At 39.8% G+C, this 27,319-nt stretch overlaps 1 protein-coding gene across 2 annotated transcripts; it reads left to right on the forward strand.

Annotated features, from left to right (window-relative positions):
* Positions 1-4,669: 4,669 nt before the first annotated feature.
* LOC105919788 (ferroxidase HEPHL1) lies at positions 4,670-25,877 on the forward strand. 2 transcript variants are annotated; one of them, XR_004931920.1, is made up of 20 exons: positions 4,670-4,976; positions 7,411-7,655; positions 10,780-10,992; positions 11,240-11,452; positions 12,071-12,325; positions 13,896-14,064; positions 16,027-16,157; positions 16,348-16,479; positions 18,730-18,935; positions 19,128-19,272; positions 19,404-19,616; positions 20,458-20,674; positions 20,785-20,915; positions 20,995-21,120; positions 21,244-21,350; positions 21,429-21,654; positions 22,314-22,453; positions 22,563-22,716; positions 22,807-22,957; positions 22,998-24,776. XR_004931920.1 is itself a non-coding variant. In XM_036143089.1 (19 exons), the coding sequence occupies exons 1-19, from the start codon at positions 4,804-4,806 to the stop codon at positions 25,624-25,626; spliced, it is 3,279 nt and encodes a 1,092-aa protein (XP_035998982.1). In that variant the 5' UTR covers positions 4,671-4,803; the 3' UTR covers positions 25,627-25,877. The 2 variants fall into 2 exon arrangements, 1 of the variants encoding a protein (XP_035998982.1); XM_036143089.1 differs by lacking the exons at positions 22,807-22,957; positions 22,998-24,776 and adding an exon at positions 25,544-25,877 and having other exon boundaries at positions 4,671-4,976.
* The last annotated feature ends 1,442 nt before the right edge of the window (positions 25,878-27,319 follow it).

Genomic DNA, 27,319 nt, shown 5'->3' on the forward strand with positions numbered 1-27,319 from the left:
TAAAGGCCTCCATGGTTTACAGGAACGTTTCCTTTTACGTCATGTTTCGATTGGATAGGAAACGGTACTTGCTGTAGTCCTCCAGGCACAATTCAGAACGCATTTTGTCTCCTGTTCATGTAGTAGAAGATGTGGAAACTCCTCTCTTTAGCTTGCCTGATGGCTCGAGACTTCGCCAGCAGATAGGTTTCAGTGTTGGCTCCAACGATGTAGCCGTTGACTTCAAAGTTGATTCTGATCAATTTTCCAAATCTAGAGGAGTTATCGTTCTTGGCGGTCTTTGCATTGCCAAAAGCCTCCAGGATGGGGTTTGGCCTGCAGCAGCTGTTTTTCCACCTCCCCCAGTACGAGTTAATTGCAGAGTAGGTTCTGCATTTTATATATTCAAACACTGATAGAACATATCAATTAACAGGTTATCAGTGAATCCTAGCAGTACCAGGGGCCTAACAGGGCTGGAGCTCTCCGGTGCTGAGTTATGCAGTACTGTCAAACACCTGAGCCACGGGACTACCCGAAAGGTGGCTTAGCTACAGAAGTACCTGTTAAATAATAATGCGGTTTTCCACATTTGGATCTTGATGGAGATTTTGCAGACCTTGTTATTACATGATCTCACAAAAACAAGTAATTCATTAGACATAGCTAGGTGGAAATGGCTGTTTCAAATAGACATAAAGATTTGTTGCTGCATCTTCAAGACAATTTTCATCCATAACTGCCTCAGCTAACACAAACTGAGACTGGAGACTTGGAGACTGTCATCTTTGGTATTTTTAAGAAGGTATTAATTATCACTGATTGTATCACTTTTTTCTTACTAAAAATTCACAAGTCAGAGTTAAGCATAATAAACTTTAAAATGAAATAAAATAATAATATATAGTTCAAGAAATGGTCAGTAATGGATTGTAGAAGAAGAAAAGCAGCCCAAATCAAAAGATATAGTTGAAACCTGGAGAAATGTTAATCAAGGCTTTTAGAGGTTGAACCTTTGTAGAGATGCATAGTTTGATATATGACGTGTGGAGCTGAAAGGGTATTAAAGCACATAAATCTTCAGTGTGATAAAATGTGTTTAAATGCAGATATGGTTGGGAGGCACAGAGTGGGAAGTGTAACTGTAGGTGTTGGTACTGTATCTTCAATTTAAAAGAAATAATCCCATGTTTATCTCCCATGTTTATGTAAAAGATTTAATAAGACATGTCTTAAAAGAGAAAATAAACAGTGCATTAGTGCACTTGTCACTATTTAGACACATGCAGGAGCCATATTGGGTTTGGAGGTCAGGATTAGTAGCCTGTGGTTTCCTACTTGGACTTTCGAGCTCAGGTGACCTGGCAAGCCCAGATCTACAATAAAGACAAAGTTGGTACATGCCCAGGATCCCTGTACAAAAAGCGGGCCAAGGTTATGTAAACTGAGAATATTTAAACAATCAGAATCTGATAAAAGTATTTCCTGACTGTATTTTTGCCCTAGAATCTTGCTATCAGAGTTTCATTGACTTATGAAGTGTTGACAAGTGATTAATCAAAAGACACTGTTGACTAGCTGGTTTCCAGCATGACTAGGCACAGTAAGTAGGTGGGTTATTTGTAGTGACTAAAGGACAGCTTTTATTTTAGCCAATTTGCAGGTGAAAAGCCTGTTTGGCTGACAATGGCCAACTTTCTCTTCTGTATCACTAAGAAGTTGGTGCAAAGGCTGACCAGTGGCTGAAGAAAACAACAGATAAATACTTAAATAGTAATGCTTACTGTGCTTTCTATTCAATTTGACATTCGGTATACCATCTGGATGAAGAGAAGGTACACTAAAGGTTTTATATGGTCTAAACTTATTTAAAGTGTACAAAAAACAACAGACTCCATATTTAGTTTTCATTGCTAAACATACATCACTATGGATTAGTGATATTTGTTAAAAATGAAATCAAAATGGAATTTAAAAAACTAAATACACCCTAGAAACCTTATGTGCTACTGTGCTCTAGACCAACAAAAAGTGATGCATGCCTGTGAAATGGAAAATATGGTGTTCAGCCTCTTTTAACACATTTATCCCTACACGAAATCAATTGCAAGCAATTGCATTAATTTACTAATTAGCAAACAGATTATTCAACCTGTGTAAAATTAAATCTCAGTGAAAAAGGCCACGGTAACTCCACAGGAGCTTAACTGACAGCTCAGGTACAAGAATCTGCTCACAGTTTATGACTAGCCAGTCATATGAAACACAGAGTGCTTTTAGTAAGATAAAACTAAAATTAAACGTTTTGGCATATGAGATATAAATATGTGTGACAAATAATACCCTGTTGACACCTTGCCCATAGTCAAACACAGAAGTGACAGCAATATGCTGCAGGGAATCCTGGAAGAAAATCTGCTCGAGGGACATAAATGGAATGTTTTCGATGAAAGCATATTTAAATGTGTCCAAATCTAACCAAAGATTATCTACAAGGTTTGAATAGTCAATTGAGCTTAAGATATTTTGATAGGAACAATAGGGGAAAAAAAACGTATTTTTAGATATGCAACACTAGTACAGACGTAACCCAAAAGACATACAGCTGTAATTCTTGTGAAAGGTGGTTTTGCAAACTATTAATGCACGCACCAAAAAAAACATATACAGGTTTTAATTTGTAAAAAAAAAAAAAAAAAAAAAAAAAAAAACATTAGAACAATGCAGTATTTTGTGTAGGTTTATAATATAAACCTACACTTACATATTTTTTCTTCCTGCTTCTTGGTGAAGGTGGACACTTTTCTTTTCTCTCCTCTCTCTCTATCTTTTTACCCTCTCCCTTCCCCGCTTCCTTGCCTGCTTCTATCACTCTTTTTTGAGCCTCTTTTTACATATCTTCCAAACTATGAATTATAGATGTGGTCAGCTGTACCCTCATCACAATTGATCAAATTGTCTTCAACGAGAAGACTGGGCGAAGGAGAGCCCCTGTGCACATTGTCTGACGGGATATGTGCAGCTGGACACACGGTGGAAGGAGGATCATGTATCTGTCCATTTTGTCAGTCAGGATGTTAAAAATCTGTTCAAAATTGGATTTATGATAATGGGATTTCTGCTTTTTGGAGCTGGCGGCTACTTGGAGTATCAAGAAGTTGTGAAAATGTCGGCAGCTGTTTCGGGCCAGGTCTAGGCTGCCTGAACTATGTGAGGGATATGGCCGCTACCAGAACTCAGACTGAAATGCTGTGTAATCAGAACTGCAGGCCAGCTGCAGTTTCTGAACATACTGGCAGGATGGAAACGATCTTGGAGAAAGCTGGTAGCTGGACCATGGCAGAATGACCACAATTTTGGTTGTTTTGGAATCGCCATTGAGAAGAACAAGTGAGACTTTAAGGCAGACAGAAAAACAAGAGTCTGCCTATCCAAAACAAATGCTATTATTCAAACTGGCTGGTTATGTAAAGAAGATGCCCTGTGACATATGTGACCTTGAAACAGAGCACACTGAACTGAACTGATAACTGCATGATAACGTTCCATCACTATCAAAGACTAATGGCTGCAAGTGCTATCACAGTTCACAGACTAACACACACACGATTAAACTAAAACACACAGGCACATACACACACCACCCCTACTGTGCTTTTTCGCCGCTTTCTGTTTTAGCTGTAGTGTGAGAAAGGTCAGATCAGAAACCTCAAACTGTACCTTTCTTAGAAATTTTGTTTGTTAATGTATGAAATAATTCTAGTCAAGGATTTATTTAGCTTATTACTTTGTTTTTGCTATGTATGTATGCAATGGTTTTTCTGTTCATGTACAGCACTTTGAATGTCTTATTACTGAAAAGTGCTAGATAAATAAACTTACCTTATAAAATGCCAATAAAATGTATTGAAGTTTGTGGTATTTAATGTGACAAAGTGTGCAAAAGTTCGCATGGTTGAATACTTTGCAAGATGCTGATCCAACAAAATGTCTACAACTTGAAGAACTTAAATGTGTGTGTTTTCCTTTCATTGCACGATGGAGTCAATAGTTAAAATAAGTGTAGGAAAAACTTTTGGTTATGTTCCCACGGCAGTGGATTTATACCTGATCAGTGAAGGAATTTTGTTATATTTTTATTTATTTATTGGTCTGTGACAGTGCTTATCTTAGCAATGGTTTACTGGTGTATTTTCATTTAATTATTCAATTTTTAATTAAATTAAGAACTAAATCAAGTACCTGAATGTGTACAGTTCTCAGGGGTAATTGAGCAGTGCTCTTTGATCTTCAGTGTGCGGTTATCTTGCTTTAAAATTTACTGTATTTTTTATTTAGTACATTGAAATTAAAAATGTAAAATACGCATATTTCTTTGTTTTCCATCAACTGTTTGTAATTAAAACTTTTGCGGACCACTGCTTAGATGAATTGTGAAAAAGGAAGCAAATAACCGTGCTGCTAAGGTCTTCGTGGCCCCATAGGGAGAAAGGAAAACGGATAAGTGAGATTAGAGCTCTCGTAGGTGCCTGAGTCCGCGTTTTGGCATAAATACATCCATTATCTTAATTTCCCCGCAGAGGATTTTAATTATATTGGACCTGTCAGCATGAGGGCTCGTTACGCCAGCCCATCTGGTCTCCCCAGGAGGCGGGCACATCACCGGTCTCCTCTGGCAGAATGGACTAACTGTTTTCTTTTGCAGGGTTTCGTAAGTGCTGCCTGAGACGCACATTCAGTCACTGGTCGCCCTGCGGAGGCTTCACTTGTTCCTCTGCGCCTCTGAGCTACGTTCCCGTCAGCGCACAGCGGAATCATCCCAACATGGCTCGGAGTTCTTGGCTCTTGCTGAGTTACGCGTTGTTTGCTCTCTCGTTTGGCACGGAAGGGAAACGCAGACGTGAGAGAGTTTACTATGTGGGGATCATTGAGGAGGACTGGTCTTACGCGCCAAGTGGAAAAAACCTGCTGAACGGCCAAGCGATCGGAGACGACGAGTAAGTTTTAAAACTTCATTAAAGCTGGTAGGGGAAAGCATTTTTAATGGTGATTTGCATTTCCATCGTCCATTCATTTGATCGATCACGCCCCTGTATCCGACCCACACGTGTTGATCGGTAAACAGTGAAGAGAGAGTAATAAATTGAGAACCAGAGAAAAGGTTGGGCAATATTACGTCGCAAACACTCTTTATTGGGGTGGTTGGAACATGTTATCAGGGAGCGGCAGAGTTTAGACGTCTGAACAGACTGTTACGCGTGGCTGGGGTCCTGTGATGATGCGCAACAAGGCACCGCCGCAGTCACTACGTGTTTTTACACCAGTCACACAAAACCGGAAAGAGTGGGTTTTAAAAGTAGCCTATTGGTATGAAAGGGGAAGAATTGCGCACAGTTCGAAGGAAAAGTATTTGCCACCTCTTCTTCTTTTTTAATCTCTTATCCAACACTTACATTTTTAACATAACTGACGTCAATAATCTCTAATTGTGGTTTTGTTTTACGGGGAAAACTACCCAAACTAACTTGGTCCAGTGTGAAAAAGTGAATGCCCACTAAACCTAATGACTATTTGTCCCAGCCAGTGGTGGAAATTGCCATGAAGACTCACTGCCATCTAAGATAGTTGTCGGTCTTTTACAACCAGGTTGGAAGAATGTCAGCCCACTCTTTGCAGAGTTGCTTCAATGCAGCCACATCTGAGTGCTTTCAAAGATGGCCTTCCTGTTTAAGGTCATGCCACAGCATCTCAATGGGATTTGAGTTATTTGTCCTTTTTTTCTTCAGCATTCACAGAAATTGCTTGTGTGCTCTGAATTAGTGTCCTGCAGCATGACCCAAGGCAGAGTTTCCTCGGCTTTTAAAAAGTAGAAATCAGTATTTCCCTTTCTGAAATGTGTTAGTTTTATGCTAACTATAATGGGACAAAATGGGACAAATGCTTTAAAAAGGTTCTACCTCTTGGGGAAATCATCAACATGTTAGAAAGATCTTTATATTCTTTATAAATCCATGCATTTCTGTCATCACACTTAGATTATTGCAATGCCCTGTTTATGGTTTGGATAAATCATCTCTTTCACCCCTCCAAGACATAAAAAACGCTGCTATATTGACACGTTCCAGCAAGCGAGCTCGCGTGACATCTATTTTATATTTCTTACATCATCTACCAATAGATTTTGGGATTGGTTTTAAACTTCTCATGCTACCAGAGCAATAACGAATCAGGGCCCAGATCATTTGAAACGCTCGTCAGTCACTGCACAGTGGCAGCCTACTGCTCCCCAAGAGTATGGGTTAAATGCAGAGAACAGATTTCACTGGAATGGATGTTACAGTGACAATAAAGATGATTATTATTATCTAATCTTTTAGTAAAATATACTGCTGCTCATAGTGTTTTTTTTTTTTTTTTTGGTCCAGTCGCTTTCCTTTTGTTTAACCATGAAACAGTGACCTTAAGTGAGAAAAATGAGGCCAGCAGCACTTCAGTTTATTCTGGATACTTTTGTGACCTCCTTGGATGAGTTATTGATTCACTCTTGGATTAATTTTGAGACTGCTGGGAAGGTGCCTCACTACTCTCCATTTGTGGATAAAGACTCTTGCTGTAAATTGTTGAAGTCCCGAAATATTCTAAATGGTTTTGCATCCTTTTCCTGATTCATAAATGTCACTGTCTCTGTTTTGTGTATTGTTTTCTTAATCAGTACTTGGATATCTTTAGATAGGGGCACAGTGTGCCGTTTTTTCTGATCCTTCAGTCTACTTAATCAAGTTAGATAGGTCCTAGTTACGTTATTTCTTGAATTAACAGGTTTAGCAATCAGGTCTAGATGTGACAAGAGATGTTGGATCAAAGATAGTATGATTATTCACAGTAAACTTATGATTTTACCTAAAAATTGCAAGAGAAAACAGAAAAAAACTAATCATATAGCTTCTTATTCTACAACCTTACATAAAGTTGTGCCAGATAAATCAAAGCCCACAATCTTCCAAAGTAAAAGTTAAAGTGTGAATTGTTTTTTTTCTTTTCGTTTCTTTTTTTGGGTGCTTTAGTTTTGCGTAACAGCAAAACTGCATTTGTCCCACGTTTAGTAACCGCTTATTAATTCTCAAAAACGTGTAATCATAACAAAAACATCTCCAATTGTTACAGATTTGACCGGTTTTAAATGGTGCTGCATAACTGGCCAATATCTGCATTTATAAGATTTAATACTTACTTGTCTTTAGTTACTTGATGCCAAAAATAAATCTGAGAATTTTGTAAAAAAAATAGCACAGGCAACACAATGGAAATGGATTGTTTTCTGTGCAGCAAAAACTATATTTATTAAACCTGGACTAAGGGACTGCCATCTGTATTATCTGTATACTTCCTCTGCTTTATATGTAACCCCTTCCTTGTCTCTATCTGCTTCAGGCATGCGTCCGTTTTTCTGGAAAGAGGGCGACACCGCATCGGAAGTGTTTACAGGAAAGCAATGTACAGAGAGTATACGGACGACACCTACAGTCATCTGGCTCCTCGGCCCGATTGGCTCGGTTTTCTGGGACCCATACTGCGAGCTGAGGTTGATGATGTCATCATAATTCACCTGAAAAACTTTGCCAACAGGAGCTACTCCATACATCCCCATGGGCTTTTTTATGAGAAGCATACAGAAGGTAAAGCGTCTCGTTTGATGGAACAAAGTCACAGTTGGAGAGGAACCACAGTGGCTTATATAGAACGTGTTGAATAGCCCTGTTCAGACAGAAAGTGAAACTAACTCTGCTCAGTTAGGTTTCCCTTACAAAATGACTGGGAAGCCCCGTTGTAAACTCTTGCATTAGTTACTGACCCTTAGAGACATTAGAGGAATGCATAAAGTGGTCTGTGCCAGCTGTCGTTACGCAAGAGCAACACTCCTCTCAGGCAGCTCTGATAGTTCATTTGCAACCCTCCAGCAACCCCTTCATCACACTCCTGATGTGGTGAAGCTTTTTTAAATCACTGTCAGAACACAAGCATTGATTTAGTTATTTATTCATTTCTAACTTCGTGCAGCTTTTTTGTTAAGATAAGAAATTCCTTTATCCTCCCACAATGGGGAAAATTTGGGCGTGACAGTTAAAAAGACACAGACAGTGGCAGTTTCCAGTAATGAAAAAACAAACAAGGTAAGTTAGTTTTAAAGCTTTATGAATTCAGTTCAATTCAAAAATACTATATTCATCCCAAAGGGAAATGAAATACATTTAATGAATGAGTTTATCAGAAAGGCCAAGATGAAAGTAAATATAGATATAGTAAGTATTGCACAATAGTTGATAGTGTGGCATACTTAGGTAAAAAAAAAATGAAATAACAGTTAAACGGTGGAAAACAGTGTAGAAACACCAGCCTGTTTACAGAGCCATATGAAATAATATGCAATATGCATCATAGTACAGCAATATCTCAGAGTAGCTAATGCGTGTGCGAGTGTACTTTAGCATCAGAGAGACAATGTAAACGACTCATGATCAGATCATAACCAATAATTTAACCAATTTTCAGCACTTACAAACAGGAAACTACTCAGGAAGATGTTGGTAAAGAAGAGGTAACATGAAAGTTTGTCCTGTAACTAGCGGGTTGGTGGTTCAAACCCCCGCCCCGACTGTCTCAGTCGCTGTGTCCTCGGGCAAAACACTTCAGCCCCGTTGAGGCCACTGTGACGCCGATTGTCTGGCAGCCTCGCTTCTGTCATTTGTAGTCGCAGCTACAAATGTAGTTCACTACTGTCAGTGTGTGAATGTGTGGGTGAATGGCTGAATGTAGTGTAAAACGCTTTGGGGTCCTTTGGACTTAATAAGGCGCTATACAAGTATAACCCATTTACTATTTACTATAGTTTGAGGAAAAGAAATTGAAAGTGAAAAGTAATCCAAAACGATATGCATATTGTGATTGTTTTGAACAAAAAAATGAGTGTTAAAAACAAAATGAACAGTTTTTGTGCATTCACATAAACATTTATAAAGTTACATAACGTACTGCGCAGATTCGTACACCGCTTACACGGTGAAGGAATTTTCTTCTTATTAAAAGAGAGTTCTCCTTTCAGCTGTCGCCACATGAAGTTTCAGTATAATGGATTGCCGGAAAGTTAAAAACTCATCACAAACTGTCCACTATCACCCTATGCATGTGCTGGAGGAGGTGTTGCTGCAGTGATTCGAAGAAATTGGATACGTTTCCTTTGAAAACCTTTTACCAATCTGAATAGAAAACTTAACTTGACCACATTGTTTTGTAACTAGGACGTAATTGTCTTCTAATCTCTCTATATGATTGAATTAAATTGACTTGTGGTAAAGGAAAAGAAAATCTTAGACTCTTAGTTAACAAGCAGAAAATCAGTTATTTTCACTCTAGCAGCACTTAATTAATTCACGCAATAATGAGGACAGAAACACAGTGTCACAAAGCTCTCAGTGTCTTTCCTGACTGATAAAGTGAATCACTCCCTTTATATCAGTATTATCTTTGGGACATGTCACACCACCGGATCTCACAGGAGTTCTGGGAATCTTCAGTGTGGCTCTAAGTGCACTATTGTATCTCTTCCAAAAAGAATGTTGACACCGAAGACTAAACTTTCAACCTAGGGGAGATATTCTTCCTTATCTGTATTGGACACCTCCTGGCAACTTATGAAACACTTCTAATGTCTCAGCAAGGTGAAATAGAATGGACTCAATTATAAATTGTCATGCTCAACTTTGTTTTCGGTTTGTTCTGCTATTGTATCTATATGTTTATTTTGTAACTACAGATGCAAATCAGCTGAAATCTGTTTCAGTGCACCAGACGGCAACATTTATGTGTGAGCTGTACGCTATCCCTTTTCAAATAATGTTCTGAAAGTTCTGTTCAGTACTCCGTCTCTTGCTCAGTGATGGCGTGACCATAACATGACCAACGCATGACAGAAAATGTCTCACCACGTCTCATCACTCGGGTATAATCTATCTGGGTATACATACTGCCCCGAGATAACTGCCCGTTCCCTTTATCAGCCCCATTGTCCAAATCTATGTATGCCACATCTGTGACGTACACAATGCCTCTTAATTATCTGTAATTTTACCAAGAACTGCTTTTAACAGCTCCAACAACCTGTAGCTTGTTGATACGCGTTGGTCATACACTGTTCAAGCCCAAACGCATTTGTTGGCAAACAAAGTTGTTTCCCAGTACTTCAAGTTTTGCTAATGTCTTCACTTCACCAGACTCCTGTTTTATAGGCTATATTGTATTGTTTTTTGGGTTCATCAATTAATCGTTTTTTTGGGCTTAATAATTTAAAGGTACATAGCCACGTTATTTGCTTAATAAAAAAAGTCCAAAAACTGTTTAATCATGATAAAATAATGTTATATACACCAAGCATCCATCCTGATAGTTTACTGATAGTACATTTTGAGCCTAAATAGACCTAGCCAAATCAACCTAGTAGTTAACATTTTTGCTAAAACTACTTAATGCAAGTTAAACAGGTTAATCAATGCACCACCATGCAGCCATAATGTTAAAATCTTTCGGTATTTTAGAAGTTACTTCCTAATAACACCCCTACGTTATTAAATGTTGTACACTGGTATGGATAATGAAAGCATAGAGCAAGTAAATCCATGCAAATAAACAGTGTTTAACAAATAATAATTCAACATTTACAGACTAAAACCATAGCATGTATCTGTTCTGAGAAATGAATCTGAATCCAAATTATGAGAGTCCTAATACTGTGCTGTGGTCTATCAGGTGCTCTGTATCCAGACAAGACGTCAAATGCTTTGAAGGAGGATGACTCCGTTCCTCCAGGGGGCAGCTACACTTACCGCTGGGTGGTCAAACCAAGGTTTGCCCCAACAAATGATGATGCCAACTGCCTGACCTGGGTCTACCACTCCCATGTTGATACCCCGAAGGATGTTTCGTCGGGCCTCATTGGGCCTCTCATCACATGCAAAAAAGGTACAGTAAAATAATATCTGAAAATGTGTAGATTTTGCTCTGGCAGCAGAGTTTTATTGTGTGTCTAATAAAGTAGAGGTGTGCTGTTCTTATTCACATTATTCGTGTCTTTAATAGTAAGTGAGTTGAACCAGGCACTTACTATGTTAAAGGAAATACCTGGGAGAAGAAAAATGAGTGCTTTCCCAATTAGAACAAGAATGACTGCAAATGACCCCAAATATGCATATGTTTCTCTGTCACTAAGGAACTCTGAAGAATCCTAGAAGAAGTTTTTTATCATATGCAAACCCAGCCTCTGAGCCGGCCCGGAACGACGTCGACCAGGACATCTACTTGATGTTCAGTGTGGTTGACGAAAACCTGAGCTGGTATCTAGAAGAAAATATTCAGAGATGCATTGACCCAGATGGGGTCTCTATGGACGATCCAGACTTTGAGGAATCAAACTTGATGCATGGTGAGTTTTTATTCCCCCTTTTAAGATTGTTCTTATTCACAATGCTTGCACACACTAGTAGAAGGATACTTTTTACTTGGAAATTAGTTTTCAATTACCAATCATTTTCTGTCTAACTTCCTGTAATGGGAATATTATTTTGAAGTCACTATGGCCTCACGCCACTCGGACATGTGAGCACTGGCCTGCTGATTGTAAGGCCAAATGCTGCGTAGCTACTGTGCGGGGTGATGATTGTCTAGGGTAGATTGTGTTTGTTTTGCCTCATGCCAAGGCCACTGTCGAGTATTAGGGAGAGCCGAAAGTGAGGAGTGGCAAAAACAGGCAGACGCAGACTGCAGCGGGACCGTGGGGTGTGATTACTTTCCATCTATGTGATCTCTGCTCTGTTTCTCAATAAAAGTGCTGGAACTTCATCACTCCACCGTTTCCTTATTCAATAATTCTAGGAAGCCAGTTACTGTTTAGAAAACCGGCCCTACTTCCATCTCTAGTTACGCGGTAATCAACATTAAGCAGTTATGCATAGCTAATGATACTAAATTCTTAAGTAAACACAGTGAAGACAATAGTTCATTGGTAAATTGTAATGTAATCATATGTGTTATTTTACTACAGCTATAAATGGGTACACGTTTGGTAATCTGCCCGGTATCAAGCTATGCCAGCACCGTCCCGTAGCCTGGCACATGTTTGGCATGGGCAACGAGGTGGATATCCACAGTGCTTTTTTCCACGGAAACACCCTGCTGGACCGCGGCCACCGCACCGACACTATCAGCCTGTTTCCGGCCACATTCGCTACTGCTACGATGGTCCCAAAAATGAAAGGAAAGTGGCTGCTGAGCTGCCAGGTTAACGACCACTTAGAAGGTAGGACAACCCGGCCTCCAACCTCATTGTCACCTCTGCCCCCTCTTACGGGCTGAGTTGCTGACAGGGGAGAACGTTTGTCTGTGGGGCGCAGCTGTTTTGTGTTACCAGCAGTCAGATAGCTGAGGGGTGTGTTTCTACTGGAAGCATGCCGCGATGTGTTTATTGGTGTCCAAAGTCCAGTGAGCATCCAGCTGAAAGAACCATACGCTAAAAATACTACAGATACATTGCCTTGTAAATGTATTAGTACAGCTTAAGGCTTTTCGTGTTTTTATGTGACAGACCTAGTTGATGTAGTGCGTCATCTAAGAAAATACAGTACAGTTCACACTAAGTACATAAAATATGCTCCATGTTTTCAACAGTAATCATTCCCTATTGAATGGACATCCATAAAACCGCACAAAAAAGACAATTAAGTTATATATTATTTTTATCTGTTGCCTGTTCATTCGCATTTTAGAGTAATCCCTTTCAAATGCCACCCTGGGCAACTGCCCATATGGCCCATATTAAAAAAAATACAACCATGTGGAACTACAAACTTTTCAAGATATGACCACCTACCAAGAATGGGCTAGTAAGGAGAGCGTTGATCAGGGAAACAGAAAAGAGTTTTCTAGTAACTCTGGGGGAGCTGCAGAGACCAACAGCTTGGGTGGGAATATTTGTTTTACCGGACATCTCTTACTAGTATACTCCACAAAGTTGTACTTTGAGGAAGAATGGCAAGAAGAAAGCCATTGTTAAGGTAAAACCATAAAACTACTGTTAATTACAACAAACACAGAGAACACAATAAACAGGTAATCAGATTAGACCAAAATGTATTTTTTTGGCCCTGGTGGGATCTAGGCTAGATAAAAAAACAGTGTACATCACCAAAAACACACCATCGCCACTGAAACAGGGTGATGGCTGCATTGTACTGTGGGAATGCTTTTCTTCTGCAGAGACAGAGAAACTGGTCAAAGTTTATGGGAAGATGAATGGAGCTAAATGTGGGGAATCCTTGATGAAAAACAATGTAGAAGACTATGCTATAACTCATTATGAGTTATAGCATATTCATGTGGTAAAATATCCCTGTTGAGACCTAAATCCAATTGGAAAACATAGCCTGGACTAAGCAATTTGGTTTTCAAAAATGCTCTCCATCCAATCTGGCTGAGCTTTAACTATTTTTTTAAAGAACATTAAAATATGTCTCTTGATTTGCTAAGTGTGTAAAAGCCTTCCAGCCTGTATTGATTATGGATGTCACACATTTCTTTATATAACATTCAGAAAAGCATGTCTCCTTTTACTTTTACTTCACAAATATGCACCACTTACATTGAATTATGGAAAAAGTAACATTTGAAATTTGTGGTTGCAACATGATGAATTGTGAAAATGTCTGGGGGGCGGGGGGGGGGGGTGCAAGGCAATGTAAGGCCAATTCTTGAAGTAATGATACATTTTTTGTTTTTTGTTGTCCTGCAATTTCCTCACTTTTACAGCTGAAAGGGTTATTTTTTTTTAAACAAACGCATATTTTGTGCCTCTCCAAATCTATATTTTTCAGCTGGCATGCAGGCCTTTTACGAAGTGATGTCATGTGATTCGTCATTTGGCAGCACGGTAATACCTGGTCGTGTGAGGAACTTCTACCTGGCTGCAGAGAAAGTTCTATGGAAATATGCTCCTTCAGAAAAGGATTTAATTAACAACACAACTCTCACTGAAGCAGGGAGGTGAGTAACCATGTGGGAGAGACATGGTGCAAAGTTTTGCTTAGTCCAGGCTCAGGGCCCATAAGCAAAATTTATCCTCTGAAAATGGGAATTTACGTAATGTAACATAACTAGTGGGCAGAGGGAAGTCCAAAATTAATCCTGGCAGATTAAGGCTTAAAGTGATCATTTATTTCACCTTTACGTGTTTATTTCTGACTGGAAATAGTATTAACAGTTTGAAGTAACCAAGCCAGAGAACCGACTTGATTCCGATAAAAGGTAAAATGACAGAACTTAAAATAGCACATCTTTTCATACTGACCCCTCTAAGCCTTTAATGCTAGAGCCACATTCACAAATGCCCACACATTAACCCATGCAGATCAGTATGTGACAACTACAGCTCCCATTGAGCCACAGCCCAATAGAGAATCTGTGGACCAAGGTGAAGATTAGGATGGTGGCAAGGAAACCTTCCAACCTCAATGACTTGGAACTCGTGATTATGCGCTCTATTTGTTAAGTTGTATCAGCAGCATCTGAGAGTGGTCATTTGTGTTCATAATCAATGCATTCCTCCTGAAATTTGTGATTGTAAAAATACAAATGGAAACATGCAAACGGCTGGTCAGTCATTATAAGAAGAGAATGATTGCTGTTATACCAATGTAGCTTTTTTTCATGGGTTATTGAGAATATAAATAATTTTCAGCATCCATTTTTTAACATTATGTAAATTAAAAACATAAATAGATTTTTTTAATTGATTGTTTTTTTATATTGTTTTACCATCTTTTGAGAGATGGCTGTCTCTTTTCTATTTGTAACAAACTTCTTGGTTGATGCTAATCCAAGTCTGCCAGGGGAATGAATAATTTTGACAAAAACATTGTCATCCCATATGTGTCTGAGAAACTCGGGAGAGTTTTCTCACAATGCAACATACTGGTACATTTTAAAACTAGTAACACCCTCTTACAAAAACTGTTTAATCCTAGAGAAAGAGCACCCAAACCAAAGGTTGATGTATGCAGTCCGATGCAGTGAGGACAGCTCAGAAACTAAACAGCAACTACATAAATGCATGGCACAGCTCGGGGCAAGATTTCTTTGTCCACTTGCACCTCAAACATACTTTTGACAACAATGATGTCCAGATTTTGGACAGAGAGAACAGATGGTTTGAAAAGAAGGGTGAAAGAAGCCATCTTTGTCAAAAGAGAAAAGGCATCACTGAACAGAGTGCTAAGAGATTATATAAGCGGTCTCATCATGATTCAAGTGACCAATTACTCAACTCACACAAAGCAATAATGAGGCAGGAGAGTGACGGCTGGGTTGTTGATTTGCATCTGACTTGGATGCAAATCCAAGGAGGACATGCCTAGGATGATGGGCCTCCGTGTACTTAAAACCAGCAGCGCTCTAACTGCAGGTTGCTCAAGGAGGGTGTGGAAACGTCTTCAGAAAGAACTGAGCGAAAGTCCGGTTGCCTCTGATTTAAGCCTGTTTACTGCTGTGATGACCCGGAGAATTTGCACTGACACTGTATAATACTGTTCACAAATATCTACATAGAACACATAGGGATTGAGCTCTTTTTTGTATGTATGCTGAAGCTGCTGTTAGATAATTTTAAGACCTGTTAAATAAATGTTTTGGTTTGAAAGAAAGTGAGAGCAAGGAATAGGAAATTATTTTTTATGAAGTTTTGTCATTTTGTACTAATATGGCTGGGAATTAAACCTCAGTTGTTGGTTTCCTCATTTAATCTGAATGCAGTGCTTGTTCTGACTTCTTATTTTTCTAACATACTTTGAGATCACATTTAAAAAGCACATCCGGCTGCGTGTCTGGCCTCGGATATTAGCTGACTCCTTGCTATAGCTGGTAGTTTTTCTTCTGAATCAAGTTGCTGTGTTAGTAATAAAATTAATGATTAAACATCCGGTTGTTCTATTTTTGTGCTTCCCTCTTTAGTGCATCAGAGGTGTTTTTTAGCAAGGATAACGGGGCAATTGGAGGTGACTATCTAAAAGTAGTGTACAAAGAATACACAGACAGTACCTTCACCCAGGTCAAAGCATCACCATCTGATCATGGATTCTTGGGTATGTCTCGCTCTCTTTCTGTCTCTCTCTCTATATATATATATCTCTCTCTGTCTTGCGTGCTCTCACTCTTTCTCGCTCTCTCTCTTGCTCTGACTCTCTTTCTACAGTGGTCTTGTTTATTGTTACCATTTGTCATCCGGCCTTTCATCCATGTACAGCCACCTTTTTGTCTTCGTCATTTGACCAGGTCCTGTTCTGAGGGCAGAGGAGGGAGATATTCTCTATGTGACCTTCCTGAACAAGGCCGATAGAAACTGCAGCATTCATCCTCATGGACTGCACTACCACAAACACTTCCAGGGAGCCAGCTACAAAGATGGTAAGGAAGCACTCGGTTACAATCGTGCACACTGCAGACTTCACAGCCACCGGAAAGATTGTTTTCTAAGACGATTTAATGAGTCAAATGAAATAAAAACTATTTTTCTTTTACCTAAAAGCATTGTGACTTTGATAAAGATACCTCCAGATGTGTGGGATTAATTGCATGGCTGCTGTTTTCCCTACTGTTTGATCCAGAAATAAATGCCATTATATTGAAAAGTTTTAGATATTTTTTTTCAAAATTCTGAATTTTTTTCTTCATTTATTTAGAAAGTGTCTGGTTCTGTTAACATCTATCAAGCAAAAGTAATTATGTAATATTTTGTATTTTTATTTACTCCTTACTTACATATTTAGGCTATGGGTGAAAGCTGGCCCTCCCCATTTTTTGAATATGGACCCCACAGGCACACAGAAGGTATCCTAACTCTACCCGCAGGTTTAAACTGAAGGGACTCAACCTAAAGTTAGGTTTTAGAAGCTAATATTTGCCAATCTTTGTACAGCAAAGAGTATGTTTGATTGAGGCTTCCCTTCCTTTGTGTTGCTCTTTCAAAGAGCCGTCGGGGCCATCAAGGAAATCTTTGTTTTTGCCCCTGGGTGAGTTTGTTTAACAGTCACGGGTGTTCACACAATCATCACATGGAAAACAGATTTTTTAATTTGTCGGGGCTTCATGCCTTCAGGATGTTCAGTGAGCCGCTAATGGATAGAGTTGGTTTAATATATGTGTGTGCCCGATTGCAACAAGAGTGTGTGTGCGTGTGTGTGTGTGTGTGTGTGTGAGGGGGGACAGGAACCAGCATTGTGGGATCAACAAGGTTGAAGCTCAAAATGTTACTTAAACCCTAATCGCACGGGATGAGCATCATCTGGGGACCCAACATAATGCTTCTATGGGGCATTTGCAAGGGATAACTGAAGCAAGAGATTTTGCAGAAATGAATGGACATCTCCCAGGGGTGACGTTAACGCGCTGCGTATTGCAAACCAGTGAACCAGTGTGAAGTAGTGTGTGAGTGCCGGTTAAAACTGTCTTGCAGGCTACGGCCACAGCTTGGTGCTGTGTTACTGCGAGCGCTAGCCAGCTGTATAACAGAAGGCTACAGACTGAAGAAAATGATTCTTACCACACAGTGCAATGCATGATGTTGCATCTGATATTGCTCCTTCAGCCTTTTCTTTCTGATGCTGCACGTTATGCTGGACCGGCACTGGCCTGGGACTGAGAAGGTTTTCTAAATGCTCCAATGCAGCCTCCATTCTTCACCACAAGCAAATAAAAATGCACCCAGGAAACAAAACCTAGCTAATCACGCATCGGATCCCGCCCATTTCTGTCCAAATCTCAGAGATGCCTATTCACTCTGAATTAGTTTTATCACAGGACCTCGGAGTTCAGCAACATATAGAAGGTAATTTGCGTGGGAAATTACACTTTAAAAATTACTGACACGGCCAATTCGCACGGGATTAACAACACAGACAATCTCCGCAATTATTACAAATCGCATGTGGTCCCTAGATAAAACTAATCCCGTCAGAGAGGACTTTAGACCTTTTGGTTTGCACTAATCCAAAATTTTGGTCCAAAAAAGACCCAACTGCAGTACCTTATAGTGTTCATACCTCTTGAACTTTTCCATATTTTGTCATGTTATAACCACAGACTTTCATATTTCATATGATCATTTTCAAATTTGTTTTACATAAATAAATAAATACATTAAGTAAAATCTCAAAACTCTAGTGCACATTTGTATTTTTCCCCATCAACCAATACTTTATTCAGGCTAATAATTTTCTTCCTGATTTGCGTTTTATATATAGCTTTGTCTTTCTATCAACTTTGATCAACATCTGTGATTTTGCTGACAAATATAAAAGCATACCCACTCCATACTGCTGCCACCACCATGTTGTACTATGGGGATCGTGAGCAGCATTTTGCTTGTAGGCCACAAATGTACATTTTGGTTTCCTTACGTCTGTGCTCCCTACACGGCTTGTAGTAAATTGCAAACGGGGCTGACTGTGACTTTCTTTCAACAATGTCTGTTTTTTTTTGTTTTTTTTTACAAAGCATTGACTCAGGGTATTTAGATTATACTAAAAGAAAGACTGTAACAATAGTGAAAAATCTACAGTGTATTTGAATAAACACAAAATAAAACTAGTTACTCTGTGAAGGCGTTGTGTAATAAGTGATGTGAAAAGTTTCACTGCTTTGCCTGTAATGTTTCAGATGTTGCCAAACCAGGGTCACACGTCCACCCTGGTGAGAAATTCACCTACACGTGGCAGGTGCTGGAAGGTCCATCCTCGTCCGATCCTGCCTGTATTCCTTACATGTACTACTCGGCCACGGATCCTGTCATGGATACCAACTCCGGGTTAGTCGGACCTCTGCTTGTGTGCAAACGAGGAGCACTGGGGGAGAATGGCATCCAGGTCGGGATTTTCACAATCTCTTTGCACACACTCCTTGCCCACATTAAGAGAATCCGGCCTACATTACGATGTACCTCCTAAATTGTATAATTGTTGTACTGCTACACAGTCGAATAACAGCCTACATAACGGAATTGTGTCATTTCTAACCCCCCCTCCCCCCATTTCCTGGATTCTGTGTTTATTCAACAGAAGGGTGTGGATAAGGAGTTTTTCCTGCTTTTCTCTGTCATGGATGAAAACTTGAGCTGGTATTTGAATGAGAACATTGAGCGTTTTGGCAATGCTGAGACAGACGTAGAAGACGAGACCTTTGAGGAGAGCAATAAAATGCACGGTAATCAGTATATTCCATAAAGGCTTTATGGTTTTACCTTAATGCATTGAGTATTTAGAGAATAGAGACAATAGCATTTGTTTCCAGATCCAGCTTGTACCTCTCTAAATAGTCTGCCCACTTTTCTTCAGCTGTAAATGGACGGATGTATGGGAACCTTGCCGGGCTGGAGATGTGCGCCGGGGACAATGTCATGTGGTACACCCTCGGCCTCGGCACAGAGGCAGACATACACGGTGTCTATTTCGAGGGAAATACCTTTAAGAAACAGAGCACAACGCGCGACACGGTCAGCCTGTTTCCTCACACCACTGCCGCTCTCTTCATGCAGCCAAATAATCACGGTTCGTCATCCATCCATCATCTCTACCTGCAGGATGCTTTTTCACTAATTGAACAAAAGATACCTGTAAGAATGTTATGAAACTTATTCTGAGGAAAACGTTTTGACACCCTGACCCAGGGGGTCTGCAATTCACTGCAAAAACAGAACTAAAAATAAGGACATTTTTCTTTAAATGAGTGTATTTGTCCTTGATTTGAGCAGATAAATAAGATGACTTGCCAATAGAATAAGATTTTTCCACTTAAAATAGGAACAATTCATCTCCATCATCTTATTTCAAGTGCAGGGTATCTAATTATCTTATTTTAGGGGTAAAAATACTCATTCCATTGGCAGATAATCTTATTTACTGGCTCAAATTAAGGATGAATAGATTAACTTTAACAACATTTTACTTGTTTTCACATGTAATTCACATGTAATTCCTGTTTTTAATATTTAAAAATAAATTCCTATGATGTTTATACAGTATATTATGTATGACAATCAGCAATGGTCTATACTTTGATTTCTACTATGACTATGGATGGTGATGGGAAGTTTATTTTCCCCCATCATTGGCTTATTTATGAGATTGTGTCAGTGTTAAAGTTTGAAGAGAAACGCCGATTCCGCAGAATATCTGATGAGGAAGAGTGTACAGGAAGCTAAAAGCAGAAACTGCAGCATTGGAGGCAAATGTCATTGAAAACTGAAAGAGGGATGTGTTACCCTCCTACACAGAAGACTCAAAAAAAAGCAGACAATAATCCTCTTTGTTCCAAAAGTAAACATAAGCACCAAGAATCACGGGGATCGAATGTGATAAGATGATTTCCTTTGTTTCCTGCTCCTCTCAGGTGTGTTTGAGGTGAGCTGCAGAACAACAGACCACTTCTCCGCTGGCATGAGACACTTGTACACAGTGAAACATTGCCAGGGGAAAAGAGGGAACGCCCCACGCTTTGAGCCGACCAGGACCGTGAAGTACTTTATCAGCGCTGAGGAAATCGAATGGGACTACTCTCCTACAAGAGACTGGGAGCTGGAGAAGCACAAAACAGGCCCAGAGGAGAGGTGCGTGAGTAAGACAGATGATGCGTCTGAGTGTCGGAGCTGGGGACTGTGATTAGCGGTGGAACTTATTACTGTTTGTTGACGGAAGCTAATTGGTACGTGTCTCCCAGTCCAGGCAATATATTTGTGGGTAAAGGGAAGAACAGGATTGGCTCCCGCTATAAGAAGGTGGTGTATCGAGAATACACAGACGAAACATTCAGACATCAGAAGAAGCGGCAGGAGCACTTGGGCATCTTGGGTGAGATTAGCAAATCCTCATGCCGGCCTTGCTGGACGAAGACATATAATGACAGGGATTATCTTTTCTTCTTGTTTAGGTCCGATAATCCATGGAGAGGTGGGAGAGCAGCTTCTGATTGTGTTTAAAAACAAAGCCAGTCGGCCTTATTCCATCACAGCACATGGAGTTAAAGCCAGCGGTTCACACGTTGCTGTTAAACCTGGTTAGTCACATTTTAAGCAGAAAAAAAATCAGTAAACCAGAGGCTGGTTTCTTTGGATTAACATCCAAAAGGCCCCCTTTTCTTAAACTTTATGGGGTTTACATATTTTTTTGTTCCCTTCAGGCCACATTCTTGAGTTGACTTGGGATATTCCTGAAAGCTCTGGCCCGGGGTTTTCAGATCCGAACTGCATCTCCTACGCCTACTTCTCATCTGTTGACTACATTAAGGTACATCTTCTTTTCTTATGGTAACATTAGCCCGTAAACAAAATACTGGCTGAAGTAGACTCACATGTTTTTGTTCAGGATCTCTATAGCGGTCTTCTGGGGCCCCTGGTGATCTGCAGGCGCTTGACTCTGCGTCGTGACACCAGACAGAGGGGGGAGATAGACCGGGAGTTCGCTCTGCTGTTTTTGGTGTTTGACGAAAACCAGTCCTGGTACCTGGAGGAAAACATTAAAACGTACCTCGGTGTTGATCCCGAAACGTTTGAAAAAGACAGTGACTTTGAGGAGAGTAACCTGATGCACGGTAAGAACAGAAGGGAATGGAGAATTACCGCAGAGATTTTTTTGATGCTTTTGCTATTTATTTAAAGGGTTTTTGAACATCCGTTCACATTTAGAAGAAACTTTATAAATAACAATGAAACCTCTCTTCAGCTCATAGCACTGTGTGGATGAGGAGCATAGTTTATAACACATGAAGACACTGCCTTGGCCAGATTTACTTATGAATCAGACTGACATGCGCTTCACACTGGTCCTATGAATCAACATCGTGTCAAGGCATCAGGGTCTGTATAAAAAGACGACCTTCCCTTTTTGGCAACGTCCAGAGAGTTGAAAACCCTCAACGAGACGCTTTGCAGCAGCTGACCTAGTTTATTTGGTCAAGACGGTGCCAAAACCACATTCCTAACAATTTACAGCAGCAGGAGTGCTTAACTTTCCTGCGGTCCGGCGCTGTCATACAGTCAAACCAAACGTCACATTATGAAACAAACAGCTTGGAAATTTGTCTTTAAAGGGTGTTGCAACAAAGTGGAAAAAAAAAAGCTCTGTCCCAACTTGCGTCATTTAAACTCAAGGAAGGCTAAAGATAGGCTATAAAGGTTGCATTTTATGTTTAGACGGTTTCCTGTCACGGCTTTGTTTTCTCCGAATGATCTATGAATATGTCTGTTACAGGAATCAGTGGTAGAGTGTACGGCAATCTCCACGGACTGGTGATGAAGCAGGACGAGAAAGTCGACTGGTACCTGCTCGGCATGGGCAACGAAATAGACATGCACACGGTTCACTTTCACGCTGAAACCTTCATCTACAGGGTTCGTTCGATGACACTCGCAGCTTCTCAGTTTTTGTGATTTAGCATCTCACTTCCTCTTCTTTGTTCCCTTTGTGATGCTTAATGAACGGCGTGTGTGTGTGTGTCAGACGGACCATGTGCACCGCGCAGATGTTTTCGATTTGTTCCCTGGGACTTTCCAGACTGTTGAGATGGTGGCGGCAAACCCAGGGACCTGGTTACTCCATTGTCACGTCAGCGACCACATCCATGCAGGCATGGAGACCACTTATACCATAAAAGGTATTCATCCCTCTGTGCCTCCTGTTAAACACACACTTATTTAAGCTGTATCAAACTGCTCACCTGATGTTTCCTTCATTTTCTTGAAAGCTGCAGAGAAGTCCTTGCCAGGTAAAGGTCTTGTTCTTTTGGTTTTGCAAATCACATAAAAAACGTTTTTTTCAACACAGCATGTGCACACATGTAGTAAATATAACAATATGTACATGCTGACCTGCTTTGATTGTAGAATCTGTTTGAGTTACTTTATGTAACTCAAATGTAACTTTTTTTAATCAGAGTTACTTTATGTAACTTCATTTTAATAGGAAAGTTTTTATTCATGTTCCATAACTATTTGAGGTAGGAGAGAGAGGGATCTCTCATTGGATCATCCCCAGTGTGCTTTTATAAGCTCTTCTCTTCAGTGCAGCCAGCAAATGCTTTGTTGTTTATTTATTTATTTATTTTTAAGGATTTAAGTCCAGGAACTGAGACAGCCATAGACTAAAGGTTGATTTTATGCCCGGAGAACTATTTCTGTGTTGACTTGTTACGGATCAGAATAATCATTGGTCCACCTTTAGGCTTGTTTGTCACAATTTCAGTTATTTTCATCATTACAGCAGATATGAGTACATTAAGGAGAAAAGGGCTATTTTCTTGTCATCCCTCGCTTTAGGAAGACCTACACAATTGATTCGTTTGATTAGTATATTTTCCTACTTGTCTCATTTGAGTGTATAAATGTGATAAATGTAATTTATCACATTTATACAGGGAAGGGAAAATGGGAATTTTTGGGGAGCTGATAACGGTTGCATCTGGGAGTTTATTAAAAACTGTTAGGCAGCAGACAGGCAGGGGAGCCGGTATTGGAACCAGACACGGTGTTGCGTTTAAAAGGTTTATTGGCAAAAATACATAGAAACCTCTGGAGGAGCAAGCTGGAGATCGTGGCAGTGGAGAGAACTGGCTCGCTCATTGCAGAGGTGAATGACAATATAGCCGAGGCTTGAGTGGAGTCCAGGAGACAGGCTTGGGACAGGCACCGGTGGTCGGACACTGGGTAGACTACCCCAAGGGACAAGGCGAGGCTCGTAATCGAGGGAACAGTCCAAGGTCATGGTACGGAAAACGGAAGCTTTGCAAGGGAGTAAAATCCAGAAAACACGGCACACAGCCATGAAGACCACTGACCATCTACTGGATGAAAGCTTTCAATAATCTGACGCAGTCTTGCTTTCTGAGGAGAACTTCTAAAGAGCAGGAAACAGGTGTGAGGCATGAGCCGCATTGCAGAGCAGCGGAGAGGCAGGCACGCAGGTGTGGTCCATAGGTTCCCATAAGTAGAAAAAAAAAAAAAACACTTTTGCCTGAAGTGCTGCTCAGTGGTGAGGGAGTAGTTGAGTATTAGTACTCATACATTTTTTAAGAATTAGCATATAGCAGTTCATGTAATTTACAGGAAGATTTTTGTTTATGGTTGCCTTTTCATTATACCAAGATGTTTCTTCTGACTGGAAGTGGTACTGATGTTTTGGACTGGCCCAGCCAAAGTACCCTCTTGAAACTGTGCAGGGAGCTAAAGTGATGGAAAGGAAGCCTTCCAGCTGTACAGACTTGGAGCTCATCACCACAGATTAATTGTTAGAATAAGAGTGGAAGCGTACAAAAAGCTGGTCAACTATTATAAGACAGATTTTAACAACATGATGCCAATAAAGCTTTTTTTAAGAGTTCATTGTAAAGGGCATACTATTTATTTTCCAAAACGTATACTCCTTTTACTTAGTTTGAATGTGTTTTAAGAACTGGCTGTCTCATTTTTCTATTAAAAACAGATTTATTAGTTAAGTGATTATTAGTTAAGTTAAGATTAAAATCTAACAGAGGTATAAATAATTCTATACTTAATGAAAGATTGCCTTGTTTTTTATTTCAATTGTTTACAATATAACAATAACTAATATGCCACGCAAAATACCCCATATCTGCATGGTGTTTGAACCTTCCGCCTTCCACGCGCATGGTGTGTGTGTGTGTGTGTGTGTGTGTGTGTGTGTGTGTGTGTGTGTGTCTGTGTGTGTGTGTGGGGGGGGGAGGTTCTCCCTTAGGTGTGAGTGTGTAGCTCTTTGTCTTGTTGCCCTGTGGTGGACTGGTGACTTGTCCAAGGTGTGCTCTGCCTCTTGCCCAATGACTACTCTCCCAGACCTGATAAGTGGGTGTAGATAATGGAAGAAAACACCCAAAATCGTCTAGGCCAAGGAAATAAAAAGGAAAGTAGAATCAAGGAATATCATTGAAGCTTACAATGTACATATTTGTGTTTCAATAAATACCCTAAATTAAGCTATTTTGGTTTCCGTTCCTGAGTAAGTTGGAAGAAGTATAAATCTATATGAGTGTGCCCCTATTTCCCAATACATTTATTCACCACAGTCAAATGTAGCATGTAACTCAGATATAAAACAAACTGAAGTATTTCTTAAGTTTTATTCAGCCTGGTTGAAACGCACAGCTCATTTAGTCTCTTCCAGCACCGGCTGGAATGTGAGACAGGTTGTCGTCTTGGTCTGATTATGTGAAGCAGTTGGAATGTTTTAAACAACGTTATCTGACTTTGTTTAGCTAGTGTTAAGTAAAAGTACATTCTGTCATCTGGGTCCGGTGTCCTTGTGACCCTGAGATTAGTTTTCTGTATTGTAGTCTTCTTTCCTGTTAGTAAAGAATGAATCCTTTTTTGTAGATATTTTAAGAAATGTTATTTGCAAAACCTGAACGAAAACCAACCAGATACTTTAGCTTTAAAACTGTTTCTTGACTTTCTCTCTTGTGTTCCTTACAGATTCAGCACCGGTACATAAGGGCTGTAATAAGATGCTGCTGCTGTCGTGTGCGTTCAGTCTACTAGCAAGAAAAATGCATTAATGAGCGACTGACAGATGATTGTATGTGTCTAGGCACAATTATGGTCAATTAAGCACCTTTCTTTTGATTTCTGAATGTTATTTAACTATGTAATATAAGAAGCAAAGGATTGTTTCATTTATTTGATATTTTAACCACTGGATGGCCATGCAGAAGTGATGTAAATATGGATTTATCTCTCTAAGCAAACATAAATAACTTTATAGATTGTTTTAAGTTGCACATTTTGGTCAAAACTGTTAAACTTCTTTTTTTTTTAAAACAAGAGCTGTTAAACCAAATGTTTTACGTTTTTTTTGAATGTACAAGTAAATGTGTTTCTTCAAGCTGTTTAGTGTTCTTTGTTTTGACTTTCACTGTTTTTCATTCTTCTGCATGTGAGCATACCGCCACAAGGTGGCGATCATTCACTCATCCGTTCTTTCTCTCAGTCTGCTCACAAACAGCAAGTTCCTCATAGAGCAGGGGCCCTTTCTTGCTTAGTCAGCTAAGTGTGTGTTCAGCCAGCCTGCTTAGCTGTGCTTGCAGATTTATGGAGGACGACATGATGTAAAACAGTGTGAATGTTGGGGATTTCATATGACTATGAGTTCACTGGATGATGTCTTGTATTGAAAGGGACATTCCTCAAATGACGTCACATTTGCCTGGACACAGCCCAGGTTTCCCAGATGGTCGGACAAGCAGAGTGCAAACTAGACTGGCAACGACCGCAATAGTAATCATTTTGGAAGAGGACTACGTCCCATGAACTTAATTTCAACATGCTTTAATTGAGAAACACGGCGAAGAACAGCTTAAACCTTGGTTAAAATGTAGATGCGTCAAAATGAGCTGAATGAAAGCAATTTTAGTAGAAAGGTAGGAGAGGCTTTTCCTCTGCTCTCGCAGATATATATATATATATATATATATATATATATATATATATATATATATATATATATATACCCCTTATACCTTTGTATATAGTCACATAATCATTAGAAACGTAAGATATTTTTATTGGAATTTTATGTGAAAGCCTAACACAAAGTGGTTTTACCACTGTGAAGTTGAGAGAAAGTTATACATGATTTTTTTTTAACAAATAAAAAACTGAAAAGGCGTTGCACAAAAGCATCCAGCCCCCCTGAGTCAATACTTTTCAGAACCCCCTGCTGCAATTACAGCTTCATGTTTTTCAGGGTATGTCTCTACCAGCTTTGCACATCTAATGACTGAATATTTTGCCCAATCTTCTTTGCAAAACAGCTCAAGCTCGGTCAGATTATATAAAGAGTGTTTGTGAACAGCAGTTTGTAGATCTTGCCACAGATGCTTGATTTGGTTGCATTGTACACATGAACACGTTTTGTTTTATTCTGTTTTCGCCCTGCTGGAAAGTGAACCTCTGCCCCAGTCTCAAGTCTTTTCCAGATTCCAACAGATTTTCTTCCATGATTGCCCTGTATTTATCTCCATCCATCTTTGCATCAACTCTGACCATCTTCCCTGTCTTTGCTGAAGAGAGACAGCCCCAGAGCATGATGTTGCCACCACCATACTTGACAGTGGGGATGGTTTGATCAGGGCGATGCGCAGTGTTAGAGGGTGATACGCAGTGTTAGTTCTCTGCCACACTGTGTTTTGCATTTTGGCCAAAAAGTTAAATTTTGGCCTCATCTGACCAAAGCACCTTCTTCCACCTTGT

The sequence above is a fragment of the Fundulus heteroclitus genome, chromosome 11, assembly GCF_011125445.2.
Source record: "Fundulus heteroclitus isolate FHET01 chromosome 11, MU-UCD_Fhet_4.1, whole genome shotgun sequence".
Lineage (NCBI taxonomy): Eukaryota > Metazoa > Chordata > Actinopteri > Cyprinodontiformes > Fundulidae > Fundulus > Fundulus heteroclitus.

Excerpts from the sequence above, each read along its gene's own strand:
- LOC105919788 (XM_036143089.1), top strand. The coding sequence starts at position 4,804 with ATGGCTCGGAGTTCTTGGCTCTTGCTGAGTTACGCGTTGTTTGCTCTC. Across the intron at positions 12,326-13,895 it reads GGTTAACGACCACTTAGAAG|CTGGCATGCAGGCCTTTTAC; the intron begins GTAGGACAACCC and ends TATATTTTTCAG. Across the intron at positions 21,121-21,243 it reads ACACGTTGCTGTTAAACCTG|GCCACATTCTTGAGTTGACT; the intron begins GTTAGTCACATT and ends TGTTCCCTTCAG.